This window comes from Chiloscyllium punctatum, chromosome 2, assembly GCF_047496795.1.
Source record: "Chiloscyllium punctatum isolate Juve2018m chromosome 2, sChiPun1.3, whole genome shotgun sequence".
NCBI classification, from domain to species: Eukaryota; Metazoa; Chordata; class Chondrichthyes; order Orectolobiformes; family Hemiscylliidae; genus Chiloscyllium; species Chiloscyllium punctatum.
In genome coordinates, this window is record NC_092740.1 from 70093278 (window position 1) to 70117239 (window position 23962).

Consider the following 23962-nt stretch of genomic DNA (forward strand, 5'->3'; position numbering starts at 1 on the left):
TGGATTCACACAAAGGAAAACTGATCTGACCTCTGATGCAGTGACTGTTGGGATAGGTTCATCAGGACTAGTCGGAATACGAAGTCAGGACTCCACGAAACTCTGCTCAAAGTGAGCATAGAAGGCATTGAGACGATCTGAGAGAGATGTATCATCGTCTGCTATCTTGCACTGCCTCTTTTTAGAACCTGTGATGTCATTCAGTCCTTGCCATAGTCGTCGGGTGTCTATCTGGGTCTCTAGTTTGGATCGGTATTGGTCCTTGGCTGTCTCAATGGTTCTGCAAAGGTCAAACTTGGATTCCTTATATTTGTGTTGGTCTCCTGATCTGAAGGCCTCATGCCTGGTTTATAGCAGATTCTATGTCCTGATTCATCCAGGGTTTTCTGTCCGGGAACACCCAGATTGACTTCCTCGGTATGCAGTCCTCCACGCATTTGCTGATAAAGTTTGTGACAGCGATGGCGTACTTGTGCAAGGTACCTGCGGACTGTTTGAACATGTCCCAATCAACCAATTCTAGACAGCACCGAAGTTGATCCTCTGCCTCTTCCGACCAACACTGGACCTGTATCCGCGAGGGCATCTCCTGATTGAGCTTTTGCCTGTAAGCTGGGAGAAGAGCATTGTGATCAGAGTTCCTGAAATAGGGCAGGAGATGGAGCGATTGGCATCTCTCACAGTGGTGTAGCAGTGGTCTAAATTGTTTGGGCCCCTGTTGGATTACGTAATGTTCTGGTAATACTTGGCAACACCTTTAGATTGGCTTGATTGAAGTCACCAGTTACAATAAACAGTGTCTCGGGGTGTTCTGTCTTCAGGGTGTTCGTGGTGGAGCACAGCACATCCAGAGCTTCCTCAACCTTTGCTTGTGGCGGTATGTACACCGCAGTTAGTATACCACAGGGGAGAGGATAATGATTAAACAATAGGTGGGGATAGAGTCTCAGGAGAGAGAGAAACAGTTGGACAAAGGAGTGGATAATGGTCCAGCTGGGAGGGTCCATAGCTATTCAGTGAGACTCTCCCTTAGCTAAACAAATGTAATAAGATACTAACTTAAAAGGGTGACCTAAGTTTGGCATTTCTGAAACACATTTCATAATCATTAATGAAAAGAAATGCTTCAAAGTGGCTGCATTTGCATACTGAACTCTAAGTATACAAGGACATGGTTTGTATTGTTCAGTGGTTTTTGGGCGAGAGGCAGAGAAGCTGCCAGAGTAATTTGCTTTATCAAGTAATTCTCCAGACACTGATTGTTGGAAGTTCTCAGGAAAGAACCCCAGTCTGTTAGAAATAAGTAGAAATCTCTAGAGGTCTCCATTGGCCGATGACTTTCGAATTCAAGTCATTCCAACATCAAAGGATTTCATGAAGGCCTAGTATTCATGATTAAAATGGTTACTCAACTGGTAAATTATGATTCTATTATTTTCTTTTTTTAATTTATCATTTAACTACTCTGTTTGTCTGTGAGAGTAGGGGTTTATATTTGAAGAAGACTGGGCTTAGATATTAATTGGATTGTTGTTCATCTGTGTCAATCTAAAGTTACATTATTAATAATAAAATGTCATTTTTTGTTTAAATTATATACTTTGTGTCCTTAAGCTACTATTTGTAAAGTCTAGTTAGGAACAATTGAGCAATTTTCAGAATCATTGAATGTTTTAATTTCACTGTATTATGAATCCAGTGATAGTTTAGCTGATTTGATTTGGCATGCTGTCTCTGTGTTGTAACAATACATTTGATTAAGGTTGTGGATAAGTGGTGCTGGAAGAGTACAGCAGTTCAGGCAGCATCCAAGTAGCTTCGAAATCGATGTTTCAGGCAAAAGCCCTTCATCAGGAATATAAAGGCAGTGAGCCTGAAGCGTGGGGAGATAAGCTAGAGGAGGGTGGGGGTGGGGAGAAAGTAGCATAGAGTACAATGGGTGAGTGGGGGAGGGGATGAAGGTGATAGTTCAAAGAGGAGAGGGTGGAGTGGATAGGTGGAAAAGAAGATAGGCAGGTAGGACAAGTCCAGGCAAGTCAAGGGGACAGTTACTGAGCTGGAAGTTTAAACCTAGGGTGAGGTGGGGGAAGGGGAAATGAGGAAGCTGTTGAAGTCCACATTGATGCCCTGGGGTTGAAGTGTTCCGAGGCGGAAGATGAGGCGTTCTTCCTCCAGGCGTCTGGTGGTGAGGGAGCGGCGGTGAAGGAGGCCCAGGACCTCCATGTCCTCGGCAGAGTGGGAGGGGGAGTTGAAATGTTGGGCCACGGGGCGGTGTGGTTGATTGATTAAGGTTGCATAGTCCAAAGCTCCTTACCAAGGTATGAAGTTAACTTCATTGCAAAGCCTCCACGGACCACTGTATCAGACCTCCATGACTCCATCGCTCTTCGTATTGAAATAGTTTTGTCTTTCTGAAATTTACAAACATTTCACAACCTCTCAAGCATATTACATGGACGTTGCTTCAGCTGGAGTCTTTGTGGTATTGTTTCAAATGACAAGATAACATTGAAAGCAGGAGTATTTTCAATATTGTCAGCAATATTGGTGAGAAGAAAAACTACTGGCAACACTTCTCCAGACGGAGTAGTGGCAAGTGTAGGTCTCTGAATGGGTGGAGGAGAATGATACAACTCTGCGTCCATTTTCATTTTCTACAGCAAATCACCAGCTCCTATGCTAGGATTTGTTGTTAGAGGGCAATCAAATCAAATTGCCCTCCAAAGGCAACCCAGTCCTAATGCAACTGGCACCATACTGATCTGATACTCTACCCTCCCAGCACCATAGCCTCACACTTCTGTAGTTGCTGATGAACATCAGTTATCAAAGTGGTTGTCTGTGATTTTGGGTTTTTAACTGTCAGAGTGCAGCATTTGATTGCTGTGAAAAAAGATGGGATTTTCCTTCCCCTAACAGTACTTCAACATGAGAATTGTCAGAATGGAAATATGTCTCTGCATTCTGAAGGTGCCCTGATTAGAATCTCTGGCAGAAGTATGGGGAGCTCTCATTTGAGCAAAGTGGCATTCTGAGTGAGATTTCCACTCCTTAGAAAATGCAGCTCAATTAATTAACTGTTCCTGCCAGCTTCCGCAGTTATTCACTCCTAAATCTAGTATGTGTCATTTTTGGAACATAAGACATAGGAGCATAAGTTAGGCCATTCAGCCCATCGAGACTGCTCCAATATTCAATTATGGCTGATGAGTTTCTTAACCCCATTCTCCCGCTTTCTCCCCATAACCCTTGATCCCCTTGACAATCAAGAACCCGTCTATCTAAGTCTTAAATACACGCAATGACCTGGCCTCCGCAGCCTTCTGTGGCAATGAATTGCATAGATTCTGGCTGAAGACTTTTCTCCTTATCTCTGTTCTAAAACGACTTCCCTTTACTCGAAGGTTTTCCCCTGGGTCTTCATCTCTCCTACTGGATTAGTGGTGCTGGAAGAGCACAGCAGTTCAGGCAGCATCCAACGAGCAGCGAAATCAACGTTTCGGGCAAAAGCCCTTCATCAGGAATAAAGCTTTATTCCTGATGAAGGGCTTTTGCCCGAAACGTTGATTTCGCTGCTCGTTGGATGCTGCCTGAACTGCTGTGCTCTTCCAGCACCACTAATCCAGTATTTGACTTTCAGCATCTGCAGTCATTGTTTTTACCTTCATCTCTCCTGCCAATGGAAACACTTTCCCAACATCCACTCTGTCCAGACCATTCAATATTCTGTATGTTTCAATTAGATTCCCCCCCCCCCCCCCCCGCCCCTTTTATCCTTCTAAACTCCATTGAGTATGGACCCATAGTTCTCAAATGTTCCTCATATGTTCATTCCTGGGACCTTTCTCGTGAACCTCCTCTGAATGTGCTCCCGGGCCAGTAAACCCTTCCTGAGATTTGGGATCCAAAATTGCGTTAAATACTCCAAATGTGGTTTGACCGGAGCCTCATAGAGCCTCAGAAGTACATCCCTGCTTTTATATTCAAGTTCTCTCAAATTAAATGCTTCATTGCATTTGCCTTCCTAATTACTGAGTCAACAAGTGTGGCACTGGAAATGGACAGCAGGTCAGGCAGCTTCTGATGAGCAGGAGAATCGACTATCATAAGCCTTTCACCAGGAATGTGGTGTGACACCTGACTCAACCTGAGAATCCTGGATTAGGACTCCCAAGTCCCTTTGCACTTCACACTTTGAATTTTCTCACCTTTAAGGAAATCCATGTTTCTATTCTTTCTATCAAAGTGCATGACCTCACAATTTCCCACGTTGTACTCCATCTGCCTCTTGTTTGGCAACTCGCCTAACCTGTTCAAATCCTTCTGCAGTCAAGACTAGAGTGGTGCTGGGAAAGCACAACAGGCCAGGCAGCATCCAAGGAGCAGGAAAATCAATGTCTTAGGCAGGAGCCCTTCATCAGGAATGAGGCTGGGGTTGGGGAGAAGGTAGTTGAGAATGCAATAGGTGGATGGAGGAAGGGATAAAAGTGACAGGTTGGAAAGGAGGATGGAGCGGATAGGTGGGAAGGAAGATTTTTCTGCAGCCTCCTCATCTCTTTGCAGAGCACCGTTTGTCACTTCCTGCCTTCCTAAGAAAGACACTTTTATCCCCACTCTCTACTTTGTACTAGTCAGCCAAGCTTCTATCCATACTAGTACCTTGCCTCTCTCACCATGTAGCCTCCTGTGCAGCACCTTGTCAAAGAACTTCTTGTAGTTCCCATTGGCCATCCTTCGGTCTAACATGCTTGTTAATTCTAGCAGATTTGTCAGGCATGACCTCCCCTTGATGAAACCATGCTGACTTTGCCCTATTTTACCATACGCTTCCAAGTATTTAGAAATCTCATCCTTCACAATGGACTCCAGTATCTTACCCACGGCCAGAGTTAGACTAATCGGTCTGTAATTTTCTGTCTTTTGTCTTATTTCCTTTTTAAACAATGGTGTGTACATTAGCAACTTTTCAGTCCTCTCTGTTTCTAGCATTTCCTGAGAGACCATCACTAACGCCTCCACTATCTCTTCAGTTATCTCCCTTTGTACTCTGTGGTGAAGTCCATCTGGTCCAGGTGATTTATCCACTTTCAGGCCATTCAGTTTTTCTAGCAACTTCTCCTTGGTGGCAGCCACCATACTCAGCTCTGCCCCTTCACTGCCTTGAAGTTTTGGGATGTTACTCATGTCTTCCACTGTGAAGACTGACACGAAGTAATTATTCAGTTCCTCAGCCATTTCCTTGGTCCCCACTACTTTCTCACCAGCATCATTTTCCAGTGGTCCAATGTCCACTTTTACCTCTCTTTTGCCTTTTATATATCTAAAGAAACTGTTACTCTTTATCCTTTATTTTGCTGGCTTGCTTACCCTCATATTTAATCTTCTCCCACCTTATTTCTTTTGTTACCCTCTGTTGGTCTTTGTAAGCTTCCCAATTCACTGGTTTTCGATCGCCCTTCACCAATTATATGCTTCTTTTCTGTTTTTATGCTATCCCTAACTTTGCAAGTCAGCCATGGTTGCCTCATCCTCCCTATACCATGCTTTTTTTACCTTGGGTTGCATCTCTATTGTGTCTCCTGAATTACTCCCAGAAGCTCCTGCCATTGCTGTTCCACTGTCTTTCCTGCTAGACTCCTCTCCCAGTCAATTCTACCCAGCTCCTCCCTCATGCCTCTTTGGTTGCATTTATTCAGTTGTAACACCGTTACCTCTAAATCTACCTTCTCCTTCTCAAATTGCAGAGTAAATTCAATCATATTATGATCACCACCTCCTAAGGGTTCCTTTACCTTAAGCTCCCTTATCAAGTCTGCCTCATTGCATAACATGGTTCCTGAAGAACGGCTAATGCCTGAAACGTCGATTCTCCTGCTCCTTTGATGCTGCCTGACCTGCTGCGCTTTTCCAGCAACACATTTTTCAGCTCTGATCTCCAGCATCTGCAGTCCTCACTTTCTCCTCATTGCATAACAGTAAATCCAATGTTGCCTTATCCTTAGTGGGCTCCACCACAAACTGCTTCAAAAAGCCATCTCATAGACACTCCACAAATTCCTTTTGCAATCCACTACCAAGCTGATTTTCCCAGTCCACCTGCATATTGAAATCCCCCATGATCACTGTAACTTTGCCTTTCCAGCTCTGGAAATATTTCAGAATTTCATCTCAAAAATGACACAAGATGTTTGAGTGAGACAGGACATGATGTAAAATGTGTCATTTCAAAATTAGATAGAGTTATTTTATTTATCAGAATATTTATGTATTTGCAATATTTACAAATTACTACCATGTCTACAAGAGGTTTAGCTCATGGAGGCTATAATAAAAATACTAATATCTACAGGTACATTTCAGATGAAACATATTTAACTTTTAATTCTCTGAGGATGTAGATGTTGATGGCCGCATAGACCATTTCAGAGGTCAGAATTATAAGTGAGCCACATTTTTATGTGGTTCTGGAATAACGTCAGCCAAACCATGTATAGATACTAGGTTTCCTTCCCAAAAGAACATTAGTGAACAGATGAATTTGTATGACAAGTGATAATAGTTATAACCACTATTAACACTAACTTTATCTTACAGAATAGAATAATTAAACTTGAATTCCACCAGCTGTAGTGGTGGGATCTGAATTTGTGTCCCAGAAGATTCATCTGGGCCTCTGGATCTCTAGTCTAGTCCCTCAAGTTCTCATCTTCAGTTGAGTTGAAGCAATTTATTTTGATTGTGTGGGGAAAGATAGTGAGCCCATATTTGCAATAAGCATTTAGTTTTGAGCACCATACCTAAAAAGGGATAAAGAAATATCAAAGTGTTTAGGGCAGTATTGTGATGATGCTGCTCCTTTGACAAGGTTATGTTGTCCTTGTTTTTCTTTTCAGAGAGGTCATAAATTAGAGGTTCTGATATGTCTGGAAAAATCTACTTGAGAAAGCTTTAAAGTTTTCTTTTAAAGACACTTTTACAATGAAAGGGGAGTAGCCTGTTCAGAGTTTTGGTTTGGTTTAGTTTCGGCTGGGGGTCAAGAGAGAAAGCAGCTGGGAAAAGAAACAATTCCGTGCTGATCCTTCCTCTCTCTGTCTCTATGCAATCCCTCTCTCTCTCTTTTTGCCAATGGATAGGTTATGGGATTTTTTAGGTATTTGGAACAGCTCTTTGTTTACTTGCATTTTTGTGATGATTGGGTTTTCAAATAGTTATGTTACTCTAAATTTGGTTTCCTTTTGTTTGTGTAAACAAATTCTATTGTTTAAAACTGAGGGGTTGGGCCAGATACATCACTCTTGGAATATCCACTTTACACCTGCTTAAAACAACCCAAAAAGTTAGGATTTGGGCTACCTTCTTGAAATGCTTTGAGTGGGTCTGGCCTGGTCCAACAGATTAGGGACTCTATGAGGGATTTGTTCTATAGTTATGATTTGGGATTAGGGTTGTTGGACTCGAAGGCAGTGAGTGGTTGGTGTTAGTGTCTTTTGTTCTGGGTGTTGAATTCTGTTGGTTTAAACAGTGCTTGGCTCTTTCAGTCATGAAGAGTTTTATGGAGGTAGAAGAAGTGACTTTGGGGGCTTTATAAAAGGTGAACAAGAAAAAGCTGGTAGAATTGGCTGTCAAGCTGGAGTTGGAGCTGCGTCCTTCCGTGAGGAAAGGAGAGATAATTACAGCAATACTTCAGCATTTAAATTTACTGGAAACACCATCAGAATCTTTAGAGATGGCTAAAATTCAATTGAAAATGAAGCAGCTTGAGTTAGAGGCAAAAGAAAATAAAACTGTTTCCATTATGATTAAAAGCAGAGGAAACAGAAAAAGAATGAAAGGTCCTAGCAGAAGAAAAAGAGAGAGAGAAAAGGAGAGGAAAGGAAGGGAAGACAAAGAGGGAGTTTGAACTTCATAAATTGACACTCAGCCAGGAAAGTCAGCTTAAAAGAATGGAGATGAAGACAGAAGGTGAGCTTGGTGAGAAGGAGAGTGAGGATGCAAACCCATGGTAGCTAATGGCCTAGTGGGGATCTGTTTAAATATATTTCAGCATTGCCCAAATTTGATGAGAAAGATGTAGAAGCCTTTTTCATCTCATTTGAAAAGTTGGCTAAACAAATGAAGGGGCCTGTGCCAAGTGGGATTTGTTGATCCAGATAAAACGTGTAGGTAGAGCGAGTGAGATATTGGCATCACTATCAGAGGAAGTATCTGGGGAGTGTGAGGAAATGAAGAAAGCCATTTTAAGTGCATATGAGCTTGTGCTGGAAGCCTACAGACAGTGTTTCAAGAATCTCAGGAAAGACCCTGGTAAAACCTACACTGATTTTGAAAGGATCAAACTAAGTAATTTTGATAGGTGGGTAAGGGCATTAAAAATAGAGTAAACCTATGATGTTCTTTGGGAAATTATTTTGGGGAAGTTCAAAAATTCAGTTCCTGAGGTAGTGAGAACTCGTGGAAGAGCAGAGAGTTAAAATGGGAAGATTAGCATCTGAAATGGCTGATGATTTTGAATTGGTTTATAAATCAAAGTCTGACTTCCAACATCAATTTCAGTCCATGAGGGATAGAAATTGGGGAAAAGAGAAATCCTCACGTGGATAACTTACTGCAGGGTAAAAAAGGAAACCCTTGAAGGAGAAAGAGAAGTTAAAAAGCTCCAGTGTTTTCAATGCAATAAAGTAGGCCACATGAAATCATAGTGTTGGTGGGCTAGAAAAAGCAGTGGGATGACAGATGTAAGAAAACAGAATAAGCCAATGAATTTTGTTGGAGTGGTAACGGAAAGCACAGTGGAGCCTAAAAAGCTGCACCAGAATGTACAATCTGGTCAGAGGTTGGTTAGGGAGGAAGTGCCAGATATTCTTAGACCATATACCTGCGAAGGCAAGGCTTACTCGCATAGACCAGGAGCAGCAGATAAAGAGGTTACAATATTAAGACATACAGGACTTCTGGACAATTCAAGGTGGAGGATGGGAAAATATTCTGGCTGTAACAGGCTGCTCCATTTTTGAGGCACTTTAGGTGTTGGAGGAGATTTCCTCAAATTCCAGAAGCAGCAATTACTATTTAATATGCTGTTGCATTGTTTTGGAACTTTGGAGAAAAAAAAGTCAAAACAACAGCGGTTTAAAAGGGAGAAGAACAGACAATATGCAGCACATGGTCTGTGCAGGAGAGAGAGAGAAAGAACCTGCGCAACTACTGCCTTTGCTGTTTGAACTTATGTATCGCTGGACATCGGAGTGCATCTAGGAAAGCTTAACAAACAGCGAAATTTGCAACTGACCTTGGAGGAACCTGTTTGGGAGAGGTCACAGCATAGATACAGATAAATGAATAGTTTTTAATATTGTCTTGCTGAAAATCTACAATAGTGAGTAGGGTGGGTTCTTGATTATATGTTTTATTGAGATGTGTCTCTTAAGTCATAAGTATTAAGTTATTCTGGAGTAGTGTTTTGTAGAGGAATAAGACAGTGCTATTTTCTGGGTCTGTTGATTGGAAGAAGCAAAGATGGCCTTTAGTAGAGTGATATGATCTTCTTATCAGATGTGGGAGTTTATGAAGAGATTATGTGTTACTAAGGATTAGATCTGCAATAAGTGCCATTGTTTGTGAATCTTATCAGCTCGAATGGATTGGTTGGAGCAGCAGTTAGAGGCAATGTGGAATTTACAAGAGCAAAGTGGTGTGATGGATGGCAGTTATAGGAAGGGAGAAAAGCGGCAGATACAGATAAATGAGTTAACTCCAGCAAAGATAAGAGGGGTAGGCAGGTAGCACAGGAGACTTCTGTGGCTATCCCCATTTCAAACAAGTATGCTGTTTTGGGAAATGTAGGGGGTGATGGATTCTTAGGGGAATGTGGCCATGGACAGCCACTTTTCTGGTATCAAGACAGGCTCTAATGTAATGAGTACGTCAAGTTCCAAGCATTGATTGTGTTAGGGGACTCTTGTCAGAGGCACAGACAGAGGTTTCTGTGGCTGACAGTGAAATATCAGAATGGTATGTGGCCTCCCTGCTGCCAGGATCAAGGATATCTCAGAGAGGGGAGAATGGCCAGCAGGAGGTCATTGTACACCTTGGAACCAACAACTTAGGAAGGGAAAAGGATGCGATTCTGAAGGGAGAATATAGAAAGTTCGGCAGGAATTTAAAAAGGAGGTCCTCAAGGGTACTAATATCTGGATTACTCCTGATGCTATGAGGTAGTGAGGGTAGGAATAGGAGGATAGAGTGGATGAATGTGTGGCTGAGGAGCTGGTGTAAGGGAGAAGGATTCACATTTTTGGATCATTGGAATCTCTTCTGGGGTAGAAGTAACCTGTACAAGAAGGATAGATTGCTCCTGAATTGGAAGGGGACTAATATGCTGCCAGGGTGATTTACTAGAGCTGCTCGGGAGGATTTAAACTAGTAAAGTAGTGGTGGTGGGGTTTGGGACCCACAGAGATAGTGAGAAAAGAGATCAATCTGAAACTGGTACACTTGAGAAAAGAAGCAAGTCAAACTGTCAGGTAGGTAGGGACAAAGCAGAGAACAAGGTAGGACTGATAAATTAAACTGCACTTATTTCAATGCAGGAGCCCTAACAGGGAAGGCAGATGAACTCAGGACATGGTTAGGAACATGGGGCTGGGATATCATAGCAATTACAGAAACATGGCTCAGGGATGAGCAGGACTGACAGCCTAATGTTCCAGGAAGGATAGAAAGGGAGGCAAATGAGGAGGAAGAGTGGCGTTTTTGATAGGGGATACCGTTACAGCTGTACTGAGGGAGGATATTCCTGGATCTACATCCAGGGAAGTTATTTGGATGGAACTGAGAAATAAGAAAGGGATGATCACCTTATTGGGATTGTGTTATAGACCCCCTAATAGTTAGAGAGAAATTGAGAAACAGATTTATAAGGAAATTTCAATTATCTGTAAGAATAATAGGGTGGTTATGGTAGGGGATTTTAACTTTCCAAATATACACTGGGACTGCCACGGTGTTAAGGGTTTAGATGGAGAGGAATTTGTTAACTGCGTATAAGATAATTTTCTGATTCAGTATGTGGATGTACCTACTAGAGACGGTGTAAAACCTGACCTACTCTTAGGAAATAAGGCAGGTCTGGTGACTGAGGTATCAGTGGGGGAGAAATTTGGGGCCAGCGACCATAATTTTATTAGTTTTCAAATAGTGATGGGAAAGGATAGACCAGATCTAAAAGTTGAAATTCGAAATTGGAGGAAGGCTAACTTTGATGGTATCAGGCAAGAACTTTCAAAAGCTGACTGGGGGCAGAAGTTCACAGGTAAAGAGACAGCTGGAAATGGAAAGCATTCAGAAATGAGACAGTGAGAGTCCAGAGACAGTATATTTCTGTTAGGGTGAAAAGAAAAGCTGGTAGGTGTAGGGAATGCTGGATTTCTGGAGGTATTGAGGATTTCCTTAGAAGAGTATAAAGGCAGTAGGCAGTATACTTAAAAAGGAAATCAAGAAGGCAAAACGATGACATGAGATAGCTTTGGCAAAAAGGGTTAAGGAGAATCCAAAGGGTTTTACAAATACATTAAGGACAAAGGGTAATTATGGAGAGAACAGGGCCCCTCAAACATCAGCAAGGCAACCTTTGTGTGGAGCTGCAGGAGATGGGGGAGATACACTAAGAGTATTTTGCATCAATATTTACTGTGGAGAAGGACATGGAAGATATAGAAGGTGGGGGAATAGATGGTGACATCTTGAGAAATGCCCTTATTACAGGTGCTGGATTTCTTAAAATGCATAAAGGTGAATAATTACCCAGGACCTGATCAAGTGTACCCTAGAACTCTGTGGGAAGCGAGGGAAGTGATTGCTTCACCCCTCGCTGAGATATTTGTATCGCCAGTACTCACAGGTGAGGTGCCAGAAGACTGAAGGTTGGCTAACGTGATACCACTATTTAAGAAAAGTGGTAAGAACAAGCCAGAGAATAGTAGACTGGAGAGCCTGACGTCAGTGGGCAAGTTGTGGAGGGAATCCTGAGGGATAGGATTTACTCGTATTTGGAAATGCAAGGATTGATTAGGGATAGTCACCTTGGCTTTATGCATGGGAAGTCATGACTCTCAAACTTGATTAAGTTTTTTGAAGAAATAACAAAGAGGATTGATGAGGGCAGAGTGGTAGATGTGATCTATATGGACTTCAATTAGGCATTTGACAAGGTTAGATCTCATGGAATACAGGGCAAACTAGCCATTTGGATACAGAACTGGCTCAAAGGTAGAAGGTAGAGGGTGATGGTAGAGGGTTGCTTTTTAGACTGGAGGCCTGTGACCAGTGGAGTGCTACAAGGATCGATGCTGGGTCCACTACTTTTTATCATTATGTAAATTATTTGGATGTGAACATAGGAGGTATAGTGGTAGGTTTGCAGATGACACTAAAATTAGAAGTGTAGTGGACAGTGAAGAAGGTTATCTCCGATTACAACAGGATCATGATCAGATGAGCCAGTGGGCTGAGGAGTGGCAGATGGAGTTTCATTTAGATAAATACGAGGTGTTGCATTTTGAGAAAGCAAATCTTAGCAGGTCTTATACACTTAATGGTAAGGTCCTGGGAGTGTTGCTGAACAAAGAGTCCTTGGAGTGCAGGTTCATAACTCCTTGGAAGTAGAGTCACAGGTAGATAGGATAGTGAAGAGGGTGTTTGGTATGTTTTCCTTTATTGGTCAGAGCATTGAGTGTAGGAGTTGGGAGGTCATATTGCAGCTGTACAGGACGTTGGTTAGGCCACAGTTGGGATATTGCGTGCAATTCAGGTCTCCTTCCTATCGGAAAGATGTTGTGAAACTTGAAAGGGTTCAGAAAAGATTTACAAGTATGTTGCCAGGTTTGGAGGATTTGAGCTATAGGGAGAAGTTGAAGAGCTGGGGCTGTTTTCCCTCGAGTGTCGGAGGCTGAGAGGCATGTATAGGATAAATAGACGAAGTCTTTTCCCCGGATAAGGGAGTCCAGAACTAGAGGGCATAGGTTTAGGGTGAGAGGGGAAAGATATAAAAGAGACCTAAGGGGCAACTTTTTCATACAGAGGGTGGTACGTGTGTGGAATGAGCTGCCAGAGGAAGTAGCGGAGGCTGGTACAAATGCAACATTTAAAAGGCATCTGGATGGGTATATGAATAGGAATTTTTAGAACCGAAGAACAGCATGATTTACATGGAAGAAAAAGGATTTGGAGGTATATGGGCCGGGTGTTGGCAAGTGGACCCAGATTAGGTTGGGATGTCTGGTTGGCATGGACCAAAGGGGCTGTGCCCGTGCTGTACACCTCTGTGACTCTATGACAGGATCCTGGCAATCTTTGTTGAAAGATGAAGAGATATGTACCTCAGAAAGAGTGTTGCCAGAAAAAGTACTTGTAACCAGAATTCACAGTGAGACAAGGTGTGCTCAATTACGTAGAGTGAGACTAGAGTGTCCAGTGAAGAGTGGAGAAATCATGGTAGGAGTACTGGATAAACAGTCAGCTCCAAGAATACAATTTGTCCTTGCTAACAATTTGAGTGGTTCACAGTGCTGACTACTGTAGTTGAAACCACCTACTCCACACCACCTCCCCCCCCATCCCCCCCCCCCCCCCCCCCCCAAAAGCGCATCCAGCACATCTTCCTTAAACACTTCCCCAACTCCAAATAGACCCCACCACCATCTTCCCCCTCCCCACCTGTCTCTGTCTTCTGGAAGGACCGGTCCCTTTGACAGTCCTTGGTTTGCTCCACTCTCCCCACTAACCCCCTGAACCCCCAGGTACCTTCCACTGCAACCTGAAAAGATGCAAAATCTGCCGGTACATCACCCGCCTCACCTCCATCCAGGGCCCCAAACAGTCCTTCCAGGTGGGACAGAGGTTCATCTGCCTCTCTTCCAACCTCGTTTACTGCATCAGGAGCTCCTGATGTGGTCTTTTCTACATCGAGGAAACCAATTGCAAACTTTGGAAATGATTCACCAAGCATTTCAGCCAGGCCCACAGGGGCTGACCGGACCTCCCAGTCACCGCCAATTTTAATTACCCTTCCCAATCCCTTTCTGACATGAACTTCGTTAGCCTCCTAACCGCAAATTGGAGGAACAAAACCTCATCTTCCACCTACAGCATACACCCCGGAGGACTCAACATTGAGTTCTCCAATTTCAAATAACCTACTTTCCCAACCCTAACTCCCTTCCCAACCCCTCCTCCCCTTCCCTTCCATTCCTCCCAGTGACAGACAGGATTAAATTCCTCCCCATTGACCAACCTTCTGCCTGTCTTCATCTATCCCCAGTTCACCACCCTTCATCCGCCATCCCCTTTATCTGCAGCTCCCCCAGAGTTACCCCAGTCCTGAAGATGGGTTACATGTAAACGTTGACTTCTACACCACCTGATGCTGCCTGGTTTGCTGCGTTCTTCTGCCAGTCTACTTTTGTTGAAAAACCAGTGGAAACTCAGGCAACTGAGGTATTGCAGGAAGCATATCCTGGAATTTTTCCTGGAAATGTGATAATGAGGTTACAAAGTCACCAGTTGAAACAGGAGAGATCAAAGAGTACTGATAAGAAAGTTGAAGTGGATATAGTAGAGACCCTGTTTGATCAGATGGTTGAGACGAAACAGGAGCAAATGACTGACAAAGTAGAAATCTTTAGCTCAGAAATATTAACAGTTACAGCAGAAAAATGAAAGCCTGAAGCAGTTGTATCAAAAAGCATACACAGAATCCGAATGTATCCCTGAGAGCCACAATCTTACCCATGATTCTTAATGAGGAAATGGAGACCATCATATATTCAGGCCGTAGAGAAATGGGCAGAAGTTCATCAAGTCGTGTTGCCGGTGGGTTATAGAAAGGTGATGTTGTGGGTAGCACATGAACTACCAGTAGGAGATCATTTAGCAGGTAAGAAAAACACAGGCCTGGACTGCACAAGGATGTAGTTGAATTTTACCAGACCTGTCATACATGTCAAGTAATTGGACATGAAGTGAGAACACCACTAAAATTGATTAAGAAGAAATTGATAAGTCAGAATTCAGAGACCACGTATTTGGACCATGTGTCAAATTTTAGGAAATGATTAAATAGAATGGGGGAATTGGCTAGACAGCATTTGAAAGTATCACAGCATGCAATGAAACAGGAAGCAGACAAGAAATCAAAAACTTGCAATTTTTGCTGTCGGAGATAAGGTGTTTGGTGTTACTTCCAGTGGTAGGTAACCCTTTAAAAGCAAGGTTTAATGGACCCCATCAAGTGAGAAGATGATTGAGTGAGGTGAACTATTTGATATGGACTCCAGGCAGAAAGAAATTTTAGAGTATGTCATGTGAATATGCTGAAAAGGTATTTTGACAGGGAAGAAAATCAAAAGGAGACTACGTTATTTGTTACAACAGTGAAGAACCAAGTGCAGAGGATTCTGAATTGGACATTCCTCAAACTTAATCGTACAATGATTGGGATAAATTATTGAGTTACGTCCCAAAGGAAAATCAAAATGACCTGAAAGAGTTATTCCAATGACATGGAGAGATATGTGGAAATAAGCTGGGAAGTACTAACCTAATTATGCATGATGTAAATATAGGAAATGCTGTTCGGATTAAGCAACATCCTTATAGGCATAGCCCTCAAATTGGTACAAGTTCAAAAGGAGATTGTATGTGTACTCCAAGACAACAAAATTGAAATGAGTTACAGTCACTGGAGCTCACCCATAGTAATAGTGCCAAAACCAGAGGGTGCCCAAAAGTTATGTGTGGACTATTGCAAAGTCAGTGCAGTTACAAAGACTGATGCATATCCACATTTGGATGACTGTGTTCAGAAGGTGGGTCAAGCAACTTGTATTTCTAAGTTGAATTGCTTAGAGGATAACTGGCAAGTACCTTCCTCCAAAAGAGGAAAGACAGTTTCTGTTTTCGTAACGCCAATTGGACTATCAATTTAAAGTCATACCATAAAAAATACGCCAGACACTTTTCAGAGACTAGCCACTAGGGTAATTTCTAGATTACCCTATTGTGTAGTTCATATTGATGACCTAGTGATTTTTAATCACATGTGGAAGGAGCATTTCCAACATTTATCAGAACTGTTCCATTGACTCCAGAAGGCAAGCTTGGTGATAAACCTGGCTAAAAATGAATTTGCCAAAGTCCAAGTCACCTTCCTGGGCCACATTATTGGACATAGACAAATGGCCCCATGGAAATCAAAAACAAAGGTAATTAGGGAGTTTCCCATACCATCTACAAAAAGAACAGTACAACGATTCCTGGAATTGAGTGGGTTTTATTGGAAATTTGTACCAAGTTTTTGCAGTATGGCTGCTCCACTTACTGAATTACTATAGAAAGGCAAGAAGTTTCAATAGACAGCAGTGGACTGTCAGAGGCATTTGGCAGCCTGAAAGCTATGTTAACCTCTGCCCCAGTATTAACTAAACCTAATTACACAAAGTCATTCAAGGTGGCTGTCGAATAGAGTGATTTCCTGTGCTCTTGCAGGAAGACAATGAGAAGATAGAAAGACCTATCGGATATTTCTCCAGGAACTTGAACATTTATCAGCAGAAATATTCAACATTTGAGATGGAGACTGAGCTTGGTGTTGGCGTTACAATATTTCAACATTTATGTTACCAGTAATGTATTTGAGACAATCATATACACTGATCATAACCCATTGAAGTTTGTGGAGAAATGTAAGGACAAGACTTCCAGACTATTTAGATGGAACTCCTTGTTACAGCTATTCAATTTGAAAATTGTGCATGTGGCAAGACGAGAAAATATGATTGCCAACATATTGTTGAGACTTGAATGAGAAACAGAGGCATTTGGTGGCGGGAGTAAAACTGACTGAAACATTGTAGTAGTGCATGTTTATAGTCAATGTAAGATATATGGGTGTTGTAGGCCCTTAACTGGATGTCTAAATTTTACTGTCCAGTTACAGTTTTAAAAGGGGTGAGGTGTGATGATGCTGCTGTTTTGACAAGATTATGTTGTCCTTGTTTTTTTTCAGAGGGATCGTAAAGGCTGTCTGGAAATTTCTACTTGAGAAAGCTTTTAAGTATTTTTTAAAAAGACACTTGTGCAGTGAAAGGGGAGTAGCCAGTTCTCCCAGTTCAGGGTATTTGTTTGGTTTAGTTTCAGGTGGGATGCTAAAGAAACAGCAGCTCGGAAGAGAAACAGTTCCATTTTGATCCCCCCTCTTTCTCTGTCTGCAATCTCTGTCCCATGAACTAGTGTTTGAATTTACCTTTTTACCAACGGATAGGTTATGGGGTTTTTGCATGTATTGGAACAACTCTTTAAGTTGTGTTTTAGAGTCTGTTGGGTTTTCAAATAGTGATGTTATTCTAAATTTGGTTTTCTTTTGTTTGTGTGTAAATAAGTTCTGTTTTGTTTAAAATTTAGTGGTTTGCCCAGGTGCATCACTCTTGGAATATCCACTATACACCTGCTTGTAACACCTAGAAAGGTTAGGGTCTAGGCTTCCTTCTTGAAATGTTTTGAGGGGGTCTGGCCTGGTCTTAGCATATATGATTCCAGGACATTGACCTCTTGGTTAAAAGAATTTACTCACTCTCTGAAGAAAAAAATATTTTGTATTGGCGAAGTGATTCAAGGATGAGAACAGATGAGAAATGAGAACTTGAACTGTAACAAGTTTAAAATTGCATACCAGGCCCAACAGGAGATAACCTTTTGCACAGTTAATGGTTATACCAAATGGGCTCTGAGCTTTAAGAAAAAGTTGCCATTAATAAATAACTGTAAAAAAAAATTATTGAATTTTTATTGGGTAAAAAAGAAAGTATAAGAAATAGGAGCATATGTAGGCCCTTAACTAGATTTCTAAATTTTACCGTCTAGGTATTAGTTAATCAACCCATTAAATCTTACTTCTTGAGTTATGAAATTTTTCAACATGATGTCTTTTAAGTAATAATGGCTGTTTTAATCAGTGTAATCAAGACCTGACACATGATAATGTGTGAGCAATAATATCAAAGTGCAACAACATCGCCATTATGTTTTGTGTAGAACTTGACGTCCACGTGACTGCTTGACTACTCTCTGGCCATGGGCCAGGTACCCATTCTCTCAGTCAGCGTGACATACTATTATTATTTCTGTACTTGGGAAATCCCTCTCAAGCTTGCTTTCTATCTGGAAAGTATATCAGAAAGTATGCTGAAACTTTAGTTTGTGTGAATTTGTGGATGTCTGAAAGGTTATGGTGTGATATCTAAAGTCTACTATTGAAAAATGGAAATTTGATTGTTGCATCTGTCTATTTCAGTTTGAGATTGTGCACCCAGAATAGTGTTTAAAATAAGGTGAATTGCATTGTTAGTGTGGATATATTTTCACTAACATTTACTTATACAACTGGCATTAAAGAGTTTGTTTTGTGAAAAATAGGCTGATTCCTGAAGTTTAATTTACCAGGATAAAGTTATAGATGTTGTTAAAGCTCAATTAACTCCAATATTACCATGGTCATGACTTAATACAGCGGCCATGGACAGACAGGCTGGAGTAGGCAGCTCATTTCTGCTTTCCATGGCAGATAGGAAGGGCAGTTGTATTTGCGAAGAGCACCATCGGAGTATATCCCTCAGCGTCCACCAGAGTAGATAGTAGCTCCATTTCTTTACTTAAGTACTTTAAAACTAACTTCCCTCATATCTATCATTAAGTGGGCAAATCCTCCCCACCCAAAGCCCCATGATTTATCTGGATCCAGGTTTCAATCTGGTGTCCATTATGGTCCTCAATTTAGTTCCACTAGAGCTCATCATGAAGTTCTGGCACTGACTGCACTCTACTAATTTAGTCTGCCTGTGGCGTTTGGTGGCTGTGGTGCAGAGTGTCTTATCACCAAATTCTTCTGGGAGAGCTATCCATCAGTCTCCATAATTTTCTGCTGTGAATTTCTAAGATTGGAATTCATAAGCTAAATTGATTTTTCAAGTATGTGGAGGAGTGATTTTTTTTCTTAAATTGCCCAAGTTCTAAAGAGCTTTAACAAAGACAGAAAAATATTTGGCATTCAATGATATCTGTCCGAAAGATGAAAAAAAATTCCTGAATTAAGTTTCTTGGATTAGTGAATAATATGTATTCAAAATAAACCACTGCTCTTTGATGATGAAATATGTTTAATCAGTAATATCTCTATGATCTCAATCTTTATTCCCCAAGTTTAGAAAGTAAACTATTTGTATGTAAAAGTTCAATTAACATACATAAATAAATCAGGAATACTGTAAATACAGAAAAAAATGAAATGTTCTGATCTATTTACATAGCATTTTTACAGTATATAAAATATTCTAATCACTGTCACACAAAAAAGGATGTAAATATAAATGGGATCCATTAAAAAGATGATGTATCATTGCAGGTTGATGGGATTCCATCAGATGAAGCGGCCTTGATCATCCACAGAAAGGGTTTTGATTGTCGATTTTTAAACAAAAATACTGGGCTATTTTGTTCTACTACTCAAGGCAAGGTAATGTTAAAACAGTTACGTTTCTATATTAGAAAGGTTAAATGTTATTCAGATTTCCATTATTTAAGAAATTTTAAAAATATTATTCCTCCACAGATTGAAGAAATAGAAATGCACCAATTGAAATATTTGTGTTGCATGTCACATCCTTGTTCCTGTGGCAATTATGATGAAAATCTGTAATAATGTTTATCTTGGGTTCTATTCAACTTATTGAATTTAATTTTTCTTTTGCAGATTCGTGTGCACAGTCTCTTCAGAGACTTAAGAATTCAACACCTAATACCATCAACCTTGACTTTAATGCACAAAACACAAAATGACAATACTACTAGAGATATAGAACTGAATCCAATGGAGATAAGTACATTCAGAATTAAGTTAAGATGACCTTGTAACCTACTGAGATTGTCTAATGAGCTGTTTGAAGATCATATTGTACATGTTGTTGAATTACAATAACTGCAAGAACATGAAAAGAAATTTTTATGCCGAAGGTGGAAAACTTTTTTTTCATTTAATTTTGTGAAAAATTTGTAAAGTTCTAAAAGCGTAAAAATATTTCAGGCAACAATAAAAATGAAGTGGGAACAAACTGCTTACAATGTAATTCCAGGTATAATTTATCTTCCAAAAAAGCCATAATTTAATGTATTTTAAGTTAGGCAATGTCTAAAGGACATTCTTACATGTGAGATGTTGGATTTGTTCAGAAAGTGAAAGCTCATAAGCACAAAATCTGAAATTCTGGATTTATGAGGTCATGAATAAAAGCCAAGGTAATGCCTGAAATGATAAAAAAGTTTGGAATTTACACTGGAATGTTTTTGAATATGAGACTCAGACTTTTTTGAGCTGTTCGGAATTCTGTCTTTTATATTTGGATGGGGTAAGTGCAATGCTTCAGCAGTCATTTGTAATGATAAACCAACTACAACCTGTACATGAACAACCAACGAGAATATTTGTTTGTTAGTACAAGATATATTTTCTGCAGGCCACATTATCCAGAATAGATGATCTGTACAAAAGTTGTCACTTGAGATCTGTGCCTTACAATGATATTACAGATTATATCTGTTGTACTGTTCTCTTTTCCAATATTTTATAAACCAGTCTCCAAGTGGGATGTTTTGTACCTTAAAATTTGGGTTTCATCAGAAGAAAAGTTGAAAGTACGTACAGATGTGGAAGGTCATTCAACTCTTGTTACATCAGCTTTCGATAAATCTTTTGAAGCCCTTTTATCATGAGCATTTAACTATCTCCTCTCCTGGTTCAACCAACCTAACTACAAATCCATTTACTGCTTTTGTTGCTGAAATCAGTCTAAATTTTTGTTTCACCGATTCGACCTTAAAATCCTTCCTCTGTTATTTTATACTTCACGTTCTTCTAAAAGCTATCTTTTCAGTCCATTTTGAAGACAGAAGAATTCTAGTTTATCCAGTCATCCCCATTACAATCCAATAATGCTAGGGATGTATCATCTCTGCATTACCAATAAGACTTGAATATTTAACTTGTATCTCAGTAATCAAAATACTAAAAAATAAATCACATAATCTAATTTGGCTGAGTGCAGGTACAAATCATTTTAAGTAAGCTATGAATCATCATCAGCTTATGCCCGCAACATCGATTCTCCTGCTCCTCGGATGCGACCTGACCTGCTGTGCTCTCCCAGCAACACACCCTCGACTATGAATCATTATCTATATGATATATCTTCTCATCTTTTACTTTCCATTTCCAGTGACCATTTGAATGTATTAATGTGAAATAATAAGGTTGAAAAGAGAAAGTGCTATTGATTCATCATATTCTCAGTAATGCCAAAGCAAGTGCATGTATTAGAAACTTTTGCATGAAATTGTACTGAGTGGCCCTTTTGAGTTTTTTTACTTGCATGATCTTGCCTAATGCAATACCAGAAGAATTTTTTATATTCATGTTACTTATCTAACGATCCTCTAACATCACCAAGCAATGATTGTACATGGTCTTTTCTCCCCCAAATGGAGCTGTTGTATATTTGCATTTGTATGTCGCTGAAACTACCTGTACCAACACTTGCTAATGTTAGAGCTAGTAATTATGTTCTGCACCAAAATAATAATAAAAGATGGCTAGTTTGTATAATGTTGTGTAATAAAAAATTCCAGTTCTCCCCCCCACCCCCCCACAGTGTTTTAAAGCTCGACTCCATCCTGTCCCCCATCAGGCACTTCCCACCTACATCATGCCCTTCATATCTTGAATAACTTCCAGTTCCCTAGCCCACAGCACCTTTTAGAATTCAAATAACCTCATTCCCCATCCCCTGACTCCCTTACCAGCCCCTTCCCCTCCCTGCCAGTGCTCCCTGCCACCAATCAGATTCATTCTTCCCATTGACCAACTAGGTTGTACCCTCTATCTGTCTTCACTTATCCCCACTTCACCACCTTGCCCCCGCTTCCCCCTTTATCTGTAGCTCCCACCACACCCATTCCCATTAATGAAAAAGAGTTACACCAGAAACATTGACTTCTGATGCTGCCTGGTTTGCTGTGTTTTTCCAGCCTCATGCATGTCTTCTTTGGATTCCAGCATCTGCAGTTTTTTGTCCCTACCCAAGTTGATGTAATTGGCCATTTTGCTTGAAGAAGTAGTGTGGAAAAAGAAAGAAAATTGATCATTTTAATGTGGCTTAATCTTTGTGTTATTCATGTGAAATTGAATATTCTGAATGTTATTTTTCTTTGCTTTCCTTTTGCATGTGTATTTCATTTACTCTGTTGTGTTTTTTGATGCATTGTTTTGATTTGTGAGTTTTATATAATTTTAGAATTGTGAATGAAATTTATCTCTCACAGTCATAGCATTTTTTCTTTTATAATAGATATTGATATCACCTTTTAAAGATAAGTCAATGATAATTTTCAAAATATTGTTTCATAATTTTGATTAACACAATCTACTAATCAATGGTTTATGAACAATCAGCCTGGCAGTGACATTGTATATTGGTTAAACTAAATTTTGAACTCAGTGAAAACAGATCTCAACATAACTTCAAACAATTTTTAATACAGCCGCGTTCTATAGATTTAGGACAATACTGCATTAAAAAAAATTGTCAAGATAATTTCAGCTCTCAGTTATTTTAAACTGTTAAAATACAGTTGAATTATTAAAGATCCATATTTAATTCAATAAAATAATATTGTTAATAAACAGCAAACTTCAAAATCTCATACGACTATGAGGATTTCAGTGCATGCTAGTGAAAGGACTAAATTGATTTAAAGTAATTTCTTTCAATGAATAAATTTAGTTTTTTTATACTAAATACACCAAAAGCTCTGACCTGAGGGTGCAAACTAAAAATTGAATTTCGAATGAAGTGCTGTTTAAGCACATTAATATTGTGTGAGTACTTATAAATTATACCGAATTATGTTGAGCACTTATAAATTAAAGCAAATATTTTTAACTTAGAATGAATGATTTATTATATATAGTTCTGGAAAGTAGTTTATTTGCCATTTTTTAATTGATCAAGTCTGGTTGGATGAATAGGTTCACCTAACTGAAATGCTGTGTACTTTGGAATCCCATAAATTGTTTCATTAAAATCAACAGTGATTGTTACGTTTGTTTTTTAATACACTGTTTAGTATGAGTATTTTCTGCTATGAATAGCAATCAAAATTTGAGTTTTCAAAAGGTACATGATCAACTTGTGACAGTGAACATATTTTATTCAAAAAGGTTGTGTAGTCATTGAGAGGACAGTGTAATTTTAATACATCCTACAAATGATATGGAATTGGGTGAAATTAAATTGAAAGCTTTGCTGATTTACATTGCTACATCTTAAAAATCTTGTCAGTTTAAAATTTACAATTCAGTTATTTCATGTTATACATTTTTGTGATAAGGCACATATTATTATTCAACTTTTTGAACTTTTGGTAGGTTCTATCAAATAAAGTGTTCTATCAAATAAAATGAAATTCTGTCTTTTATGTGTTTGTCTTTTAATACAAGATTTAGTGTTAATTTACATTGCCTCTTACTATTGCAAATTGATTCAAAGTACTTCACCCCTTGCAATGACTGCTATGCAGAAAGAAAATGAGTCTGTCTAATATTGCCACACGAAGCCATAATTCTGTTGCTATGCATTCTAAGTGTTATTGTTGATCATTCGTTGTTTGATGATTTGACTGTAAATGACAACACTTAACTGCAACGGATAGATTCAGCTATTTTGTATCTTGAATGGGCAATCTTATGATTTTAAAGAAATAAACTTCCAAGGTCCTTTGAAGGCTATTTCGTGGTGGTAGCTAGGAATGCATTACAATTGTTGCGTTTTTAGTTTTGTATCAACACTAAATCAACATACTG

At 39.9% G+C, this 23962-nt stretch overlaps 1 protein-coding gene across 1 annotated transcript in view; it reads left to right on the forward strand.

Moving 5' to 3' along the window:
* The window catches only part of man2a1 (mannosidase, alpha, class 2A, member 1), a 233201-nt gene extending 209687 nt beyond the window's left edge, over positions 1-23514 (forward strand). The window contains exons 21-22 of the mRNA XM_072583645.1: positions 19454-19564; positions 19802-23514. Of these exons, the coding sequence (XP_072439746.1) occupies positions 19454-19564; positions 19802-19954 (264 nt within the window). The 3' untranslated portion in view covers positions 19955-23514. The remainder of the gene's footprint in view (positions 1-19453; positions 19565-19801) is intronic.
* The last annotated feature ends 448 nt before the right edge of the window (positions 23515-23962 follow it).